Raw genomic sequence first — 17,801 nt, 5'->3', positions numbered from 1 at the left:
TCAAACCATTAAAAAAAACTTTCGATTGAAATTACGACATTAAAACTTTTATTTTAAACAAAAAAACTTATAATCTAAAACTATTTCATATAACTTTTATGACTTTTTAACTTTTTAAGGGATTTTGGCTTTTCTTTTTTATGTCAACACCTTATACTATTTTCATCTAACATTTTTATAAAAGTGGAGAAAAAAAAGTAGTTAGTTTTCGATCACGAACTCGTTTTAACAAATATACCCTAGATCTAACACTACTTAAATGTTTACGATGATTTGACATTTAAAATGATTTTCAAAGGGTGTTTGACATGCATTTTGTTGGTGATGTTAGAAACTTGGTCAACAAGCGATGGGTTTTTATTTTTTAACAACTTTATAACCAAAAAAAGTACGTCATTTATATAGTTTTCATTCTAGATAAATCACTAATTAAGAAATAAGAGAAAAAAGAAGTATACATTGGACAATAAATAATTTTCAAAATATTTAAAGTTAAACATAAAAGAAGTTGGGTGGAAAAAATAAAAATAACAAATATGTAAAGTGTTGGTATATTCTTATTACATTAATCTAGTCTATGTATCCAAATTAAATTACAAGATTGATAGTGTTTTTAAACCATAAAAGATGAGAAAACATAATTAATTTAATATTAATGTGGAAAATATATTGAAAAACAGAAGAGTAATTTAAACAGATTCATGATATGCAGGAATTCGAATAAAATTGTGATATTGCGCCTTTTGAAACAGTTTGACAAAGAAGGTATATACTGAATTACTGATTATGTAATGTCATCTATACACAAGAAGATGAAGATAAAAGAAAAGATTGAAAGGTTCTTATTAGAAATCATGGCGTATGAATTGTTGTAACAAACAATTGAAAGAGGTTAATACCAAAAACAACATGATCTATAGACTAAAGAAACTGTTATTAGATGATAAAGAATCAAACGAATGAATCACAAACTTTTTACACCATTACATTCAATCATATGAGTGATACCTTTTGTAGAGATCAAGATCTGATATGCGATAACGTCTTCAACTTCAATCAACATCTCTTAGATGAAATCCTCTCTGGCGATATAACCTAATTGCGCTCGATGAATATTCTGTTTCCGTTTCTTGTACAGCATTCCTCCAAATCCAACAACACACACAGCGGCGACAACTCCGATCGAAATCCCTGCCTTCTTCCCGCCGGTCAGCCCTTTTGACGAAGAATCCTTGGGTTTTTCACTCTCTACATTAGCGGCGGTGGTATTCCTAGCCTCTTCCGGTTCCGGAGCAGGGGACATGCCGAATGACGGAGAGGAAGGGAGCGTTGGAGCCAAATCTGCAGGTGGAGACATGTATGGGTAGTCGATTGAAGGTGAAGGCGAGGGGAATGACAACGAGTCATCTGCACCGGTGTCTTGCTCTGGAATGGTTGAAGTTTCCGGGTCTTCCATGGAATCCAAAGATGACGTTGTGCTTGAAAAAAGAAGCGCGAAAGCGATCAAGATGTGAAGAAGCTTGTTGGATGCCATTGTTGTAGGGTTTGTTGTTGATGATGATGATTAGGGTTTATGGAAAGTTTGAGACGAAGTAAAAGTTATTGAGAGAAAATGAAGCGACTGGAATTTTGTTTTCGAAATGAGAGATTGGATGCAACTTCTTAACTGGACTCCGAGTATTCATACCGTTTGTTCTTACTAATAATATCTTTTTTTTTTTTTTTTTTTTTTTTTTTTTTTTTAATAACAATATAGGTTTTTTTTAGGGTTATTTTTTCTTTTTGCCTTATTTATGGATATAACATAAGTAAATTTCATCAAAAATAGCGTGTTTCACATCTTTATTTCTTTTAGTGTTATTCTTTCGCTTCATTTGACTTGTGTGCATTCAAAAGTTCATAAACTTTTTTTTTTTCTTTTACTTTTTCATGTATTAAGGTTTCCTTAATGAATCTTGATTTTTTTTGGAACCCGCAATTTTATTATAAGACTCTCACTCTCAGTAGTAAGTTACTAGTGAGAGTCACATATTACATTAAATTACATAAAAAAGAAAGGGGATTTTGTCCATTCTTCCCATATAAAATTTCTTTTCCCATATCCATGTTTGATCCATACATAAACTATGGATTGTACTCCTTCAAACACCAGATCCGGGTTGATAAATTTTAAATTGAAGATTCTATCATTTCTTGCTTTCCAAATACACCATTTATAACGGACCTCCCCTTCATCTGTCTAACGGTTACACCATTTCACAACCTTTCACATAATACGTTTGATACTATTTCGATTAGGATTGTTTGGGATTAAAAAAATATAGGATTTGGGATATAACTTACATGGATGTGTTCTTTTATACACTTGCTTCAAGGGAGAATTTACTTGATCACAAGGTATTCATGGACACACTTGAATGAGCTCATCATCATTGAGTTCAAAACCATCATGAGCATCCGATATACTGTGATCAGATTCGAAAGTTCTTAACCGTTTTGAGCCATTATCGATGTGTTCGTCGCTTGTTTTTTTATTTTGAATTTTTGCCTTTTTTTGTTGCTTTTGACTAGATTCAAAACTTGAAAAAACTTGAAAGATTTCTTTTGCTCTTTTTGGTAAATGTTAAAAGCTTTCTCCAAAATGACATCGTCACTTTCGCCGCTTTTCCATTGTCGTTTCATGTTGGTATACAAATCGATAAACAACATGATTTCTTTGTTCATCTTTCCCTATTCTGAGTAGACTTGATCTTTAGAACGATATGGTGGTAGGTTCATTCCTTTGTGGAACTTAGTTCTAACGCGTATCTAAAAATGGTCATATTTTTTGTCCGCTCCTGTCATCGGATCTTCTGAAATGTCAATCTATGATTGTGCCAATGCTAACACTTCTTGGGGTTCCCACATTTTAGCATCCGCCTTCTCTTTTCTTTTATTTTATGGTCAAGCAGGTTGAGTTTATTGAACAAATTCGGGTTCGGAGCCGGAAATAGGTGTTTGTGGAACAAATTTATGTTTAGTAACAGAATCAAAAGGATCAAAATCTGGGTCAAGTTGTACTTGTGTTTGTGGAAGTGGTTGTGTAGGCCGTTGTGGTTGTGAGATATGTTATGGATAATAGGGAAGCATAACGTCGTAGTGGTAAAAAGGGGACGAATAAATTGGTTGATTGTATGAAGGTTTTGGGGTGATGGTATTTCTAGTGGGAGTTTTTTGCTTGATAGACTTTTTGGAGGATGACATTTTCAAAGGTTTTGGAAACAAGAAGATGATACAATATAAACTCTTTGTGAGTTAGTTTGGTTATATATATATATATATATATATATATATATATATATATATATATATATATATATATATATATATATATATATATATATATATATATATATATATATATATATATATATATATATATATATATATATTGAATTTTATTACCGTTCCAAACGGTCAAAAAAACAGCCGGCCAATCAGATTGAAGAAATAAACACGTCCTTCTAGTGCCGAAGTGCGGCCCTAGCCGCACCCTGACCGCGGTCAAGGGCCAGTGTTCCGGCTTACGTAGCATCGAAAGTGCGGTAGAGATCGTAGCCACTGCCACCGGTCTAAAATAACACCCCATAAAAAGGGAAAAAAACATATCACATATGCACTCTTAAATTAAATTTGATGGTTTTGGCATATTGTATCTGATACCATAAACTTTTGTTTTATATGTTACACGTCACATCAATATAGTATCCAATATCGCACTGACTAGTAATAATCATTTAATTTTGTCAAGTACGTATTATGAATGTCGATTTTTGTGACATGGTAATGACAACGTTGATATGAGCAAGTCAAGTCAAGTCATCGAGATGCTTTATCTCAATAGTTGTTAGACAGCTTTGTACCAAAAAAGCAAGCCATTTAAGGCCTTGACATATAAATTTTGAGCTTATTTGGTCCCACACATGTCAACAATCTACCTTCCTTGGTAAGTGCATATTTAACCTCAAAAAAATTGAAATACTTAATACTTATTATATCCATTAGCAATACAACATTCGTATACAGGTGTTAAGTATAATAGTATACACTCTCCTGAATTCAGTAAAAATCTTACCTTTCATATTCTATCTTCCACACATTAAAAATTTGATACTTTACCTACCCTTCAGTCTTCATTCCTACAAATTATCATCTGAGTTCATCTTTCTGGTCAATTTCACTGCTTTCTTTAGCATCATTGTAAGTAGGTTTCTGGAGATTAAAAGGTACAGAAGCATGTTTCTTCATGAACTTGTACAACGCCACTACTGTTCTATCAACATCTACAGTTATCTGTCATTCATTTTTGTACTTTATTAATCACATATTATCAAATCATCAAAGTATAATAAGCATAATAATTTCTCTCCCAAAATATCACTTACAGGATCAACGGTTTTGTTTCCTGCTGGATAGAAAAGAATTGTCGGGTACCCATCAGCCTTCAAAAATGCAAAATCCAAAATCAGAAATCATGTTTGGACTTTTAATTTAAACCTTCAAGATCCAAATAATTAAAAAAAAATGTACCTTTGCCTTTGGATGTTCGTTTGTAGTTCCATCCATTTTTGCTATTACTAATGAATCGATATCATGTAAATGTTTAGCAAGTTTGTTGTATGTTGGTTCTAGGGCTTGACAATGCCCACACCATGGTGCATAAATCTACATATAGATAAAAATGGTTATATTGTAATTTCTGATTCCATTCCATGATGGAATAGAACATTCCATTCCTTCCTTAATTCCATCTTACCTCTAGTAGCACGTCTTTTGACTCATCCAAGACAATATCATCGAAGTTATTCCCAACTACAATCTTCACATCACCATCATTCTAACAATCACCCAAAGAAAAAGTTATAACTCACTCTAAGAATAAATATGTAGAAATCAAAATCTCAAAGATAAGAACTTACATTCTCAGGAATTGGATCAGATTTATAGAAAGCTTTAAGCTTTTCATCCAAAAAGCCCTCCCCAAAAGCCTGGCAATTTGATATAAAAAGGACATTAAGACATCAAGAAACACCCAATTGGATTCTTACATTGTTAATTTTAATACCTTAAGGTTTTCAAAGGTCAAATCTTGGTCAAACACGAATTTCTTCCCATCATCATTTCCGGTATATCCGATGACCTGGTTAAGATATCCAGTACATATTTATTATTTGCATTTTATTTTGCAAAAAGTAAAAAAAAAAAAAATGAAAAAGAGAAAAGATGGATAATGGAAAAGTGCCTTACTTGTGGAGCATCTCCTGTGATGCCAAAATAATCTCCAACAGGCTTTCCAACATCTTCATTGTCCAATTCAACATATACAAAGATAAGCTGCTTGATAACAAATAAAAAATGTGGAGTTATTGAATATTTGAATCTGTTATTTGGGTTGATTTTGACATTTACAAAACTACTAATTCCATATACCTTCCCCTTAAATAACTTTGCAGCATCCACAAATGTTGGGAAAACCTTAGATGAACCATTTGAAGTTGCAAATAGCAACACCTGTTTCTTTATTGGGCTTTCAAAAATCAAAGTTGCACTTTCTCTTGAAAAATTTGTCACCAGGGGAAGTTTGTTTGCAAAAACAAACTCCTTAATGGCAGATTTGTCAAACAGACCATCTGTATGAAATTGAACGAATAAACACAAAAAAGGGATAAAGACTAGTTCCATCGTCACACCATGAACATGAAGGTGATGCTAATTGCAGAAATAGGTGAAGAAACTGACCATGATGGGTGACTTTCTCAGCATCCTTCTTTAACAAGACCAAAGCTGGGCGTTTGACATCAGGATTGATGTGGAAAAGCTTGGCCACATTAGGATCTACAGTTTGATAAAAGTTAACATCATCATCAAGCTTTGAAGCTTCAGCAAGTTCATCGCTTTCAGGACCCTGTAAACAGAACAATTCATAAAGAAAATGACTTTGATTCAAGGGCTTAAAGATGGCAGTTGTCTGTAATATTTACAAGAAAACTGTAAATGACGCAAGATATAAGCTGTATTGCTGTAATATACCACCAAAGAGTTGAGGTAAGCCAAAACAACTTTGTCCTCTGATGTAAGCACTTTCTCTGCATCTTCTGCAGTTGTTATGTTATACACAGCAGGTCCTGTCTTTTTCTTTATCCAAGTTACAATAGCATCTCTGCAATGCAAAACACCAGAAAAGCAAATTAACTTCATTGATCCCATAATTTCTACTCACAAAATCATGATTCAAACACTGAGGTGGAGAAGGAGAGACTTACTTGGTTCGTTGGCCAAGGTAAGGCTTGTGAACACCATCAACAAAAAAGAGAACAGTGGGAAATCCTTGCACCTCATAAGTCTCAGCTAGGTCATTCTCCTCTTGTGCATCAACCTTAGCAAGCACCACCGGCTGTCCTTTCAGCTCCGTGGCTGCAGCGGCGTACTCTGGCGCGAGAGCTTTACAATGGCCACACCAAGGAGCGTAAAACTCCACCATCACAAAACGGTTACTCTCCACAAAGTCAGTAAAGTTGCTTTCGGTCAAAACAACAACGTCCTTATCATCAATCGACTCGGAGAAGTCGTCTTCGTCCTTGTAATCGTGCGAGGGTACTTCAAAATCGTCGTCTTCGTAGTTGTAGTTTTCGAAATCGTCTTCGTCTCCGGAGAATTCGTCAAAATCGGGAAGATCCGGGTCGATAAGGGGGTCTGTCGATGTGGTTCCATCTTCTGGTTCTTCAAGAAAGCTAAGGTCTTCGTCATCGTCGTCGAGGGCGCCGGCACTGGGGTTAGTTTGTTTAGACTGAGAAAGTGAGGTGAAGTTAGCTAAGATGAGGAATGTGGAGAGAAAGAAGACGATGACTAGTTGATTCGCCATTGTTGACTTCAGTAGCTCGGAGTAGAAATGGATCCAGAGACACTGGACACAGTTCTAAGATCCAGGAAGGGGTTTATGGGTAGCATAGGGGAAAAAGTGGAAAACAGACGACGCCGTATGATGACGTCATGTATATAATAGTTTGCTTTTTGCAACAAAGCTCTTTAACTTAAATATTAATCACGAGCTTGCTCAAATATACAAAAAAAAAAAGTTGTATTCAAAGGGATTAATTGAACAAGTAATCTCACATTTGTGAGCATTACACTTTAACCAATTTTATTGTATCTAATTGTGTTTAATTAATATTTATTTTTACCCAATTTCGTGAAAATGAAATTATTTGTAGAAGTAGTAACATCATTTCACGAAAAAAAGATTCATGGAATGTGATATTATGACAAAACAATTTGTGAAATGAATTATCATTTTGTAATAATATTAAAAATATGGCCATTTTGTATTATAACCTTATCTTATATTAATTTTTTATAACTCTAAGAAATCCAAGATATAACTTTATTCGAGAGTTTTTTGGTCACATAAATATGAGAAAGTCAAATAAGTTATAGGACAGTTTTTTTGGTCTAATAAATTAACGTTTTTTATATAGAGTTTTATTATTACATAGATAAGCTTTGTGGCAGGTAATTGAAATAAATCAAAATATGAGGGGGTTAAGTGAAACTCCTTTTATTTTTACGGAAAACCAAAAGCGCGATTTGCCCCCAATTCCAAACGCGGTTCTTTGTATCGAGAGGAAGACGCAGTGCAATCCGCCTTCATCAGAGGATCGATTCAATTGTTCAGAGGCAAAACAAACAATGATCAGCATCCTTGCTCAGGTGATTCTTAATCCTTTGCTTTCTAGGTGCATTCATATAAATTTGTTATGTCTATAGGCACACGCAGAAATTATAGGGTTTGTTTGGTGGATTTTATTGTAGGAGCGTCTACTTGGCGCTGCCCTAGGAAGTGTATTCGCCGGAGCTGTTATTTTTGAGCAACGGAGAGACATCTACAAGACGATCGCACAGAATCAACCTGCTAAATCTCAGGTCATTTCACATGGTTTCTCGTCCGAATTATTTCAATTTTTAGTTTTTATGTTTGTGAATTGCGATTCTGCATAATTGGTAGGTTTGATACGAGTTGCTTACATTGCAATCTAGGTTATTAATCTTTACGAGACTGATTAGAGTGCTTTGTTTAATTTAGATGAATTATGGCTTTTCTTTGTAGTTCTGATTAACTGATACTCCAATAGGGAGAACCATCAAAGAATCGTTGCCAGAAGTTTGAGAGTTCTCCCTTTAAAATTATCTCACCTTGGTCCCCAGAGTTTTCAATATGAAAATCCCATAATTCTCCTCAGACCTTCTCCTGTAGAATCCACCAATTAACCAATATACTGTGCTACCATGTCATGCCTTTATCTAAGAAGAAAGCGTGGGGTTTGAGAATAATATTTTTGGCTAGATTTTGTCATTTATTGGTTGAAACTTTTATATTGATCTCAGATGAAAGAGCATATTCATAGCAAGAAAATCGAGTTTGCACACTATTGGAACAAATCAGTGGATCGGATTTTTGGACCAGCTATCCAGGCTCTTAGCTCGCGTCGCTGGTAGAATTAATAAGTTACACAACCAAATTATGAAGATGTTATTGTTATATTTTCATATCCAAATGCCTCATGTTTCAATTTCATTATGAGTTAAGTTGTTCCATTGAGGCCAACTGTTATACTTCCTGTCAGTGTCATCATAACTGACTTTTGCTATCTGTATTATTCATTCTGTGAAATTCATAATTACATGCATAAATCACTGATAACTGAGCAAGAAATGTAGAACAACAGGTGAAAAATAACATAAAACTTAGGTACATTGAGCTTAGGGTATAACTGTACTTTTGTTACTCAAATTGGCTCGACGAGTGGTCAGTGTTACCACATAGTAGACACCCATAGCTAGGAGAAGAACCACAAATACAAAACTAGAAATTATGGCAGCAATGCCTGCACTTCCAAATTTGCCCCTGTGCTTCTCATTTTCTGCTCTGCTTTCATTTGCTAAGCTTGATTCAACTGTAGCTGCTAGAGGCAAAGGTGAACAGTTAGATTCTTGTTCTTGACATGGGTTTTGAATCGGGTTGAAAAATTCATAAGCAGATGGTGGTAAAGCCATGACTGGGTTTTGATCGAGCCCATGAAGGGGTCGATCTTGAGCTCTTGAAGTAGTGAAGAAGATCAAGGTTAGAATGGTAATTATTCTTGGTGTCATTCTTGATTTTTGTTAATGGGATTTGCGATTTGGGTTGTATATATAGTGGTTTTCTTGGTTAGGTGGTAGTTGCATGGCCTATCAGTTTTTGTGACATGAAAAGTCTTTAAGAAGGGTGAGTGAGGGAACAAAATGATGACTTTAAGTTCTTCCATGATAGCAAAATGACCATAATACCCAGATTGCCCTTTCCTATATCAATATCAAATTTTTGTAATAGGAAAAATTACTTATTAATGGTATGCCCAAGGATTGGTGATGAAAGGTTGGTAAAATAATGTAGTGGCTGAGATGATTTCTTATCCATCTTTGATAATGTAAGGAGGAGCACTTATGACTTGGAAGGGGTAAAATGGTCATAAGCTTAATAGAGTGGATGTGTGTGTAATTATTAATATTATGGCCTTCCTTCTTTTAGCCCCATGCCAACATCATTTGACTATGCTCCATACCTCCTAATGCTTGTATAATATTATTTGAAATCATTGAAAGCTCATGTATGTTCTTGTTGCATGTATGTGCTTATTTGGTGTTATTTTTTGAAATGAATTGGTTTTTGGTAGTCGAGAACAATGAGTAATAATGTTTTAAAGGGACATGAAAAATAAAATGAATTTTAGTTATTGAGTAATGGTCATTAACCGTGGAGATTTAAAATTAACAAATTTATGCAATACTTTCATCTACATGGAATGGTAGAGGTAATAAAGTAAAGGCAGATAGGGTTTGTGTAAATATGAAATGCGCACATTAACTATAATGATGTGTATCATTTTATGTCCCCTTTTGCATTGGTTTTGTTCTAGATCATGTTATCAATTTCCGGTTGTCTAGAGTGATTTGGGCACAAACAATTTCAATCCCGCGAAACTTATTTTTCTCACATGATTTCAAAGCCCACTAAAAACCAACATGATTTACACGGATTTCTTAAATTCACTAGATCAGATACTTTTCAAGGATCCAAACACTCCCATTGGTCTCTAAAAATCGCCACATCTCTTATCTTAAATCATAAACGTCTTTTAATTATTCCACAAAAGTATCTCATCAAAACTAGGGGTCGTAATTTTCGATCCAACCCGTAACCCGATACAAAAATTAATGGGTTTGAATTGAGATTTCTGACTCGCTAACCTTTTTATTTCATAGGTTAGGTTGAGTTATCTGATTGGGTTTGCTGGTCAACCTATCAACTTCAAATATATATATATATATATATATATATATATATATATATATATATATATATATATATATATATATATATATATATATATATTAAAAAAATTAACATTTTATTTATGAATCAATAGCATATAATCAATATACAACGTTCGAAACCTCTTTTTTTCAAATATGTTGCTTATTAACTTATTATGTTAGATTTTTATTTGGTTGTTCATTTCATTATAATCAATGTAAAATATTAATTATTAACTAATTTACAGACATACTCCCTCTAAGGGTGTCAAACGGGTAAAATTTTCGGGTTTCGGGTTCATTTCATTATAATCAATGTAAAATATTAATTATTAACTAATTTACAGACATACTCCCTCTAAGGGTGTCAAACGGGTAAAATTTTCGGGTTTCGGGTAGAACGGGTCGGATAGAATGGATATTTCCTTAAGAAAATAATACCTGATACCCGACGTATATTGTAATTCGGGTTTTCGGGTTTCGGGTATTCGGGTTTGAGGTCGGGTTGGGTAATTATCGGGTATACCCGAAAATTTCTTAAATGACACTTATTGATAATTTTTTTATTTTTATTTTTACATGTTGGTTGGTTTAATAAAGAATCGGGTAGGAAAATACTCCATACAATTAACAAGTACATATATAATAGCAATACAAATCATCATAATATGTTATGTACTTTTTTAATTCCATTCTGTGCGATAATGAGAAACTGAGAATTGTGATGACGGTTCAGGACTTCAGCTTCAGCGTCATATTCCCTTCGCAAGTGTGGGTCGACTGTCAAGCCGTCGTTCATAAGAAGGAAACGAAGAGTTTTGTTTTATTTGAAGTGTATGTAAATGACTGCATTGTATATTTGGTATTATTTAAAAAACGAATTCGGGTATTCGGGTATACCCGAAAATAAATATTCATACCTAAACCCGACCTATATTATTATCGGGTTAACCTATAACCCGAATGTTCATACCCGTTAACTGTTCTACCCGACCCATTCTACCTGAATTCGGAACGGGTCGGGTGGGTAGAACGGGTTTCGGGTTTTTTCGACAAGTCTAAATAATTTGTATAAATTTAATATGTGAAAAGTTACTAAAAAATGACTCGTCGATTTTTTGACCCGAAATTGACCTATTGACCCGTGAACGCATATACTTAAACGGGTTATATGTGTTGGATTGAGTTGATTTTTCCAACCTGTCAACCCATAATATTATATGAATTCGGTTGAATCAATAAATTTTGACCTATCAACCCGAATCTAATTCAATTGTCAGACCTAATCAAAACCATATTTAATTTTGTAATAAATAAAATAAATAAATGGTATTCTTACCTTTTTCCTAAAAGGCTAAAACATCTTACTTGGATTTGCCAAATCTGGTGTAACACCGAAAGAATTATCATCCAAAAATATATATAAGAAAGAAACCGAATAATTTCATGAACCGACAAATTTTTTTTTTTTTGATCAAACATTATGGAACCCGAAGTCATTTGTCATGACCGGTTAGCCCGATTAGTTTTTGTTGCCTTATTTTGACAATTTTATCAATTTTTACATATTAATGACCGTCAAGCTCGATTAATGAGAGCCAAACCCTTTTATCGATCGACTGATCAAGCCCGCCCAAGACAATCGATTACCACTATTTAAAGGCGGATGGAAACAACTAAACGTTTAGGCACCAATTAATCAATTACTTACACTGATTTTTATAACACTGATACTAGCTTAACATAATAGCTTTTGTGTATGTGTGTGATACTGGTGTTCGACATTTAGACAGTTAAGTCTGCTAATTGGAGTTTACCATCATATACAATTACACTAAAAGAACTTTTACATATGCTCAAAAGTAAATACTCAAATGTAGATATTTTACTTGGAAACATCTTATTATATATATATATATATATATATATATATATATATATATATATATATATATATATATATATATATATATATATATATATATATATATATATATATATATATATATATTTTGCCAACCTTGAGGTCTGACACATATGTTTGGTTTAACTAACAAATTAAACTGGTTAAATAATTGATGTTAATCACCCAACAAATTGAAGAGGTGACATAAAGGCAACACATGCCACCACACAAGCATTCATAGCCAACTCACCGTTATCATCACCTTGGGATTGCTTTGTTTGATGACAAATACTTGTGTAATTGAATAATACTCGTAATCAAATTTTTTGCTATTCATCCCTTTCAATGTACATATCGGATATTTGCTGCTTAAATTTTACTTTATTTGTTATTTTATCGATTGTTTTATTTTTATTTTAAATTCAAATGGACTACTTTTGTTCAATTTTTGATGAAATAGTTATTCTTTGACAAAATAAGTAACATAAAAGATAATCTTCTATTTTATTTATCTATATATAATAAATAAGTAATTTTAGAGACACTTGTCATATTTCTGTGTTTCCAAGCCTTCATCTTTTTGACCACAGTTTCGTTTTCCTTTTTCAAATTATTGAAAAAAAATTAAAGCTTTCAAATTTTGATTATTTATAAATTGAGCATAATCATAAAAATTTGAAAAACAAAATTTAATACTTTATAAAAATAAAAAAAAATATATTTTTTCTACAAATATCAGGAAAATTAAAGCAATTCTTCTCATCGGTTGTATTAGTAAGTTTGTAAACTAAATAAATAAAAATATAAGTTTTTATAAGGGTTTACACTTCGATTTAAAGAAAACATTAGTTTTTACAAAATATAATAAAAAAATTATTTGTCTTCAAATTCAAATGACTATTTGAAAATTTATGATTTATATTATCTTTTTTATTATCATGAAAGATATTCTTTTATTACTAAAATTACATATCAGTTCTCTATTTCAGTTAGATATTGTTGTCACATATCGTTTTAGAAGTCTTCACTGATATCCAACCTAGTGTTATACAGAAAGATAAAATACAAATAATCTTAATAATCTAATATCATATCTTCGTAAGGTCATGATCACATGGAAAATGACAGTTAAAACTATATAAAATGCAGAACAATTATTATTCAATATATATAACATCTAATAAAGTAAAATAATAATGCGTACATTCAAACAATTAATATGGAGGGAATTTTTGGTATCATGTAAATTAACAACTTAATGCGTTTTAATTTGATTGACAGGCTATTTTTAATTCAAATAATTGTTAACAAGCGTTTGTCATCACTCTGACACAACGACTATAAACAAAGATCAAGATCTCATATTGAGTTGTTTTGAAGGTACTTATTATTTTTTTACATTATCTTTTTATTGAATAATAACATGATAATGAAGGTTCCACCTAATTAGTTTTAAAATATATACTCAATTAATGGATAATGAAGTTAATTTCCCTCACAACTAAAAAAAGTTATATATATATATATATATATATATATATATATATATATATATATATATATATATATATATATATATATATATATATATATATAGAGAGAGAGAGAGAGAGAGAGAGAGAGAGAGAGAGAGTTAGGTTCAAATGTTTTTACTATCTATTGTGTGCATGTATGATTGATTCTAGACCAATCATTTTAATTATTTTAAGAAAGTAATTAATGCATATTAAATGCTGAAAATGTAATTAATATCCATTATATCTTTAACATGTAATATGCATTAATTACTTTCTTAAAATAACTAAAATGATTGGTCCAGAATCAATCATACATGCACATAATAAATAGTGAAAACAAAATAATCTAACCCTATATATATATATATATATATATATATATATATATATATATATATATATATATATATATATATATATATGTGTGTGTGTGTGTGTGTGTGTGTGTGGTTGACCATTTAATTATTCTTTGTGTAAATGTTTAACAAATATAATCGTAACAATTTAAAATATATAGAATTATATAAAAAAAGATAAAAGTTCATAAAAAAATAATTAAAGTAAGATAATTAAAGTAACTTTTGGATTAATTTTTTCTTTATTGTAAAGTAAAAAAAACATTTCTAAAGTAGTACTTTTGAAATAAATATTTTTCTTTTTTAATTTAATTTAAAAAAAATAATTTTTTCAAAAGCTTGCTACCAGGTATACTTGTACTCTCACACCTCGTGTACATAAAGCAAGATTTTTTTTATCAATCATTAATGTAATATTAATTTTTTTTATACAACTAAAACACACCCTTACTAGTATATTTATAATTAAACATGTACGTTATAACTTGCTATATGTATTGTGCTTTAATAAATTATGCATTTATAATTAAATAAATATGTTATAAATATTATATATATGTTCTTTATTAAAAAAATCTAAATTTGTAATAATACCAGAGTAATTCTCATTAAGTTTAATGTACATGCTTAAAGTAACAAAGCCTAGTGAAACTACGTAAGTCAAATTGTTTAGAAATAATCTAGCCCAGCAGTACCAGGTATTGCCCTGGCCTTGAGGTTGAGGGTTCAAGTCTCATTGGAGAAATAGGTGGAAATATGAGTAGTTTAGGAGTAGAGTAGATTTGCTGTTCCAAAAAAAAAAAAAATACTATAACTCTTAAAAATGATATTTCAATAATTTTTTTTAACTTAAAAGTTTTATCATAGTTATTATCAAAATTTATTTATTTTATATATTATACATGGTTAGTTACGGAATGATATTTTTGGGGTTTGATATAAAGAATAACCTGTAAATCGAGACTTAACAATGACCTCGTAAAGGTGAATTTTCCTCCAGTTGTTAATTCCTAACAAACTAGTTACCCGATCCTAACAGGGACTATGGATAACTTATTTACCTCTCACACAATAAAGTATTATGTGTAAGCTGGTTGTGGTTGTCACGATTCAATCTTGTGAAGTTTGGGTTAAACTTGGAAAAAACTTTGCATCGTTCTGTAGGTGTAGTCTTTTTTTTCCCTATAAATAAATGTTCAGTATTTAAATAATATGTAAAAATCGACAAAATTAGAGAGTCAAATTAAAACTATAGTACCTTTAAAATGGTAAGTCAATTTACATGTCATATTTTAAATTAACGTTATTTAATTATTTATTGCAGTTTATTTTCAAATTATTCATTATTAGTTGGCATGGGTCCAAAAAATGGCTGGAAAAGCCCGATAAAGACCCATCAGCTATGACCACGTATTCTGAATCTGGACCTTTCCATGAATAAACCCTAAATTTATTCATATATCCACCAAAAAGAACCAGAATACTAGAAAATAAAACTAAAATGACATAAATGAAAGAAACCCTACATTTTATTGAAATAGCATAATAAAAAGACCACATACATTAAACATGACTGAAGATTCAGAAAAGAAAAAAAAAACGAAATACAATATGCAATATTCCTCAAAGAGAAATTAAAATATTATCTACAATTGAACACTTCCACACTCATATGTCACATCCATCCATTTACAATGACCAGAAAACCACGCTCAAACGAATGATGAAATTCTTGTTCTCCATGCATATCGATCAGTTTTATTTTGTTGGATGGATGATGATAATTGATGAATAAACATTCTTTCAGATTATGCATTGCTTCTGAAAGAACCAAGTGCTTTAATGGCTCCTGCTCTCAATACAAACTGGTGGTAGAACGCAGCTATTGCTGCTCCGATAAACGGTCCAACCCAGAAGATCCACTGCAAAAAATTCAAATTTTCATATGAATTAATAAAAAAAATACGTATAAAAAGATGATTTATTTCATAATTTCAGCTTAATTTCAAGATGGAAATATGAAAAAAGAAAAGAAAAAACCATACTTGGTCGTCCCAGGCCTTCTCGTTGTTGTAAATCACGGCAGCGCCGAAGCTTCTGGCTGGGTTGATTCCGGTACCGGTAATCGGGATAGTGGCCAAGTGTACCATGAAGACTGCAAACCCTATGGGTAGTGGTGCCAATACCTTCATTTTTTTTTTTTAAATAATTAATTAAAATATTATTATAATACTGTTATTTCTAAATAATAAATAAATCTATTGAAGATAATGATTAACACCCATTTCTCAACTACTACACACTTAAAAAAAGAAAAATATGTGGGTGAAAAAGATTTGTCATTTTTCTACCAAAAAGTTATTCCCTTGTCCCTCTCTCTTGCGCAATTAATTTGTCTACTTATTGATCATAATAACTTTAAAGGATAGATATAGCAGCATATGGATTAATTAATATTAGGTGATAATTAAGAAAGAAGAGGATGTATGCATACAGGAACGTGAGAGTCTCGAGCACTTCTCTTAGGATCAGTAGCGGAGAAGACGGTGTAGACAAGAACAAAGGTGCCGATGATCTCAGCACCGAGGCCTGTGCCTTTGTTGTAGCCGTCGGCTAATTCGTTGGCACCACCGCCGTATCTGTTGTAGTAGGAGCTTTGGAAAGCTTTCACCAAACCCACACCACAAATTGCTCCCAAACACTGTGCTATCATGTACAACACTGCCCTAATCAACGACACCTTCCTTGCCAAGAACAGACCGAATGTCACCGCAGGGTTAATGTGTCCTCCTGCATAATTACATTCATCATCAGCTCAATAACTTATAATGGATTGATATATGAGATATCTATATATACTGACCAGAGATTCCGGCGGTGCAGTAAACGAGAATGAAGATCATGCCACCGAAGGCCCATGCGATACCGAGGATGCCAACGCCGCCGCACTGATCAAGGTCTAAGGCCGGGTCAGTCTGGCTTTTGTAGCCGATGACTGTTAAGACGGTCACGTAAAGGAAGAGGAGGGTGGCAATGAATTCGGCGATGACAGCTCTGTAGAAAGACCACTTGGTGAGCTCCTCGGCGTCGATCAAGGGCGCCGGAGGTGGGTCATGGTAGTCTTTGCCGCCATGGTGCTCCGCCACTTCAACGTCTTTTGTCATGGCTGTCGATCCAATTAGCAGTAAGCTAGTAGTAGTAGTAGGGCTTTTACTTTTTGGAGAGAGAAGTAAGGTGTTTGGTGTGAAATGTGTGGTATTGAAAGCCTGCTATTTATGGGGATAGTGAGGGAGATAGAGTTGAATTATTTCGAATAGATAAATGTTTCTATTTTTTTTAAAGTTTTATAAAAGAATATTTTATTTCTTAATTCAGTGATTATTTTATATGTACATGATAAATGATAAATTTCTGATGTTCAATATTAGTAAATTATAGACTAAATTGTAGAAGTGGTTATTGTGTTATGTAATTTTTATTGGTCGGGTTTTAAAAGAGTTTTTTTTTCTTCAAAGCAACATCTTTTTTTAAGAAAACTAATTTGCTAATTTCCCAATTTCCTTTTATTTTCTTAATATTATTACTAGTTTTTTTTGTCTGCACATTTCTTTTGACATTTTGGTTTTCGATTAA

At 32.2% G+C, this 17,801-nt stretch overlaps 4 protein-coding genes across 4 annotated transcripts; 1 reads left to right on the top strand and 3 right to left on the bottom strand.

Annotated features, from left to right (window-relative positions):
• Window positions 1-1,066: 1,066 nt before the first annotated feature.
• Window positions 1,067-1,534, bottom strand: LOC111899907 (uncharacterized). Its single transcript, XM_023895804.1, has one exon. It carries the CDS (start codon window positions 1,532-1,534, stop codon window positions 1,067-1,069), a length of 468 nt encoding a protein of 155 aa, XP_023751572.1.
• Window positions 1,535-4,010: 2,476 nt separating this feature from the next.
• LOC111899876 (protein disulfide isomerase-like 1-4) lies at window positions 4,011-7,002 on the bottom strand. The gene is made up of 11 exons (XM_023895761.3): window positions 6,303-7,002; window positions 6,070-6,199; window positions 5,779-5,944; window positions 5,470-5,669; window positions 5,287-5,373; window positions 5,105-5,179; window positions 4,959-5,027; window positions 4,796-4,876; window positions 4,570-4,704; window positions 4,425-4,481; window positions 4,011-4,332 (listed from the first exon to the last, which is right to left on the bottom strand). Exons 1-11 carry the CDS (start codon window positions 6,899-6,901, stop codon window positions 4,189-4,191), a joined length of 1,743 nt encoding a protein of 580 aa, XP_023751529.1. The 5' UTR covers window positions 6,902-7,002; the 3' UTR covers window positions 4,011-4,188.
• Window positions 7,003-7,588: 586 nt separating this feature from the next.
• Window positions 7,589-8,730, top strand: LOC111899877 (uncharacterized). Its single transcript, XM_023895762.3, has 3 exons — window positions 7,589-7,746; window positions 7,849-7,959; window positions 8,422-8,730. Exons 1-3 carry the CDS (start codon window positions 7,726-7,728, stop codon window positions 8,530-8,532), a joined length of 243 nt encoding a protein of 80 aa, XP_023751530.1. The 5' UTR covers window positions 7,589-7,725; the 3' UTR covers window positions 8,533-8,730.
• Window positions 8,731-15,679: 6,949 nt separating this feature from the next.
• Window positions 15,680-17,430, bottom strand: LOC111899879 (aquaporin PIP2-2). The gene is made up of 4 exons (XM_023895763.3): window positions 17,032-17,430; window positions 16,663-16,958; window positions 16,214-16,354; window positions 15,680-16,090 (listed from the first exon to the last, which is right to left on the bottom strand). Exons 1-4 carry the CDS (start codon window positions 17,330-17,332, stop codon window positions 15,977-15,979), a joined length of 852 nt encoding a protein of 283 aa, XP_023751531.1. The 5' UTR covers window positions 17,333-17,430; the 3' UTR covers window positions 15,680-15,976.
• Between the last annotated feature and the right edge of the window lie 371 nt (window positions 17,431-17,801).

This window comes from Lactuca sativa, chromosome 2, assembly GCF_002870075.4.
Source record: "Lactuca sativa cultivar Salinas chromosome 2, Lsat_Salinas_v11, whole genome shotgun sequence".
Lineage (NCBI taxonomy): Eukaryota > Viridiplantae > Streptophyta > Magnoliopsida > Asterales > Asteraceae > Lactuca > Lactuca sativa.
This window is presented reverse-complemented; position numbering and strand designations above follow the sequence as displayed.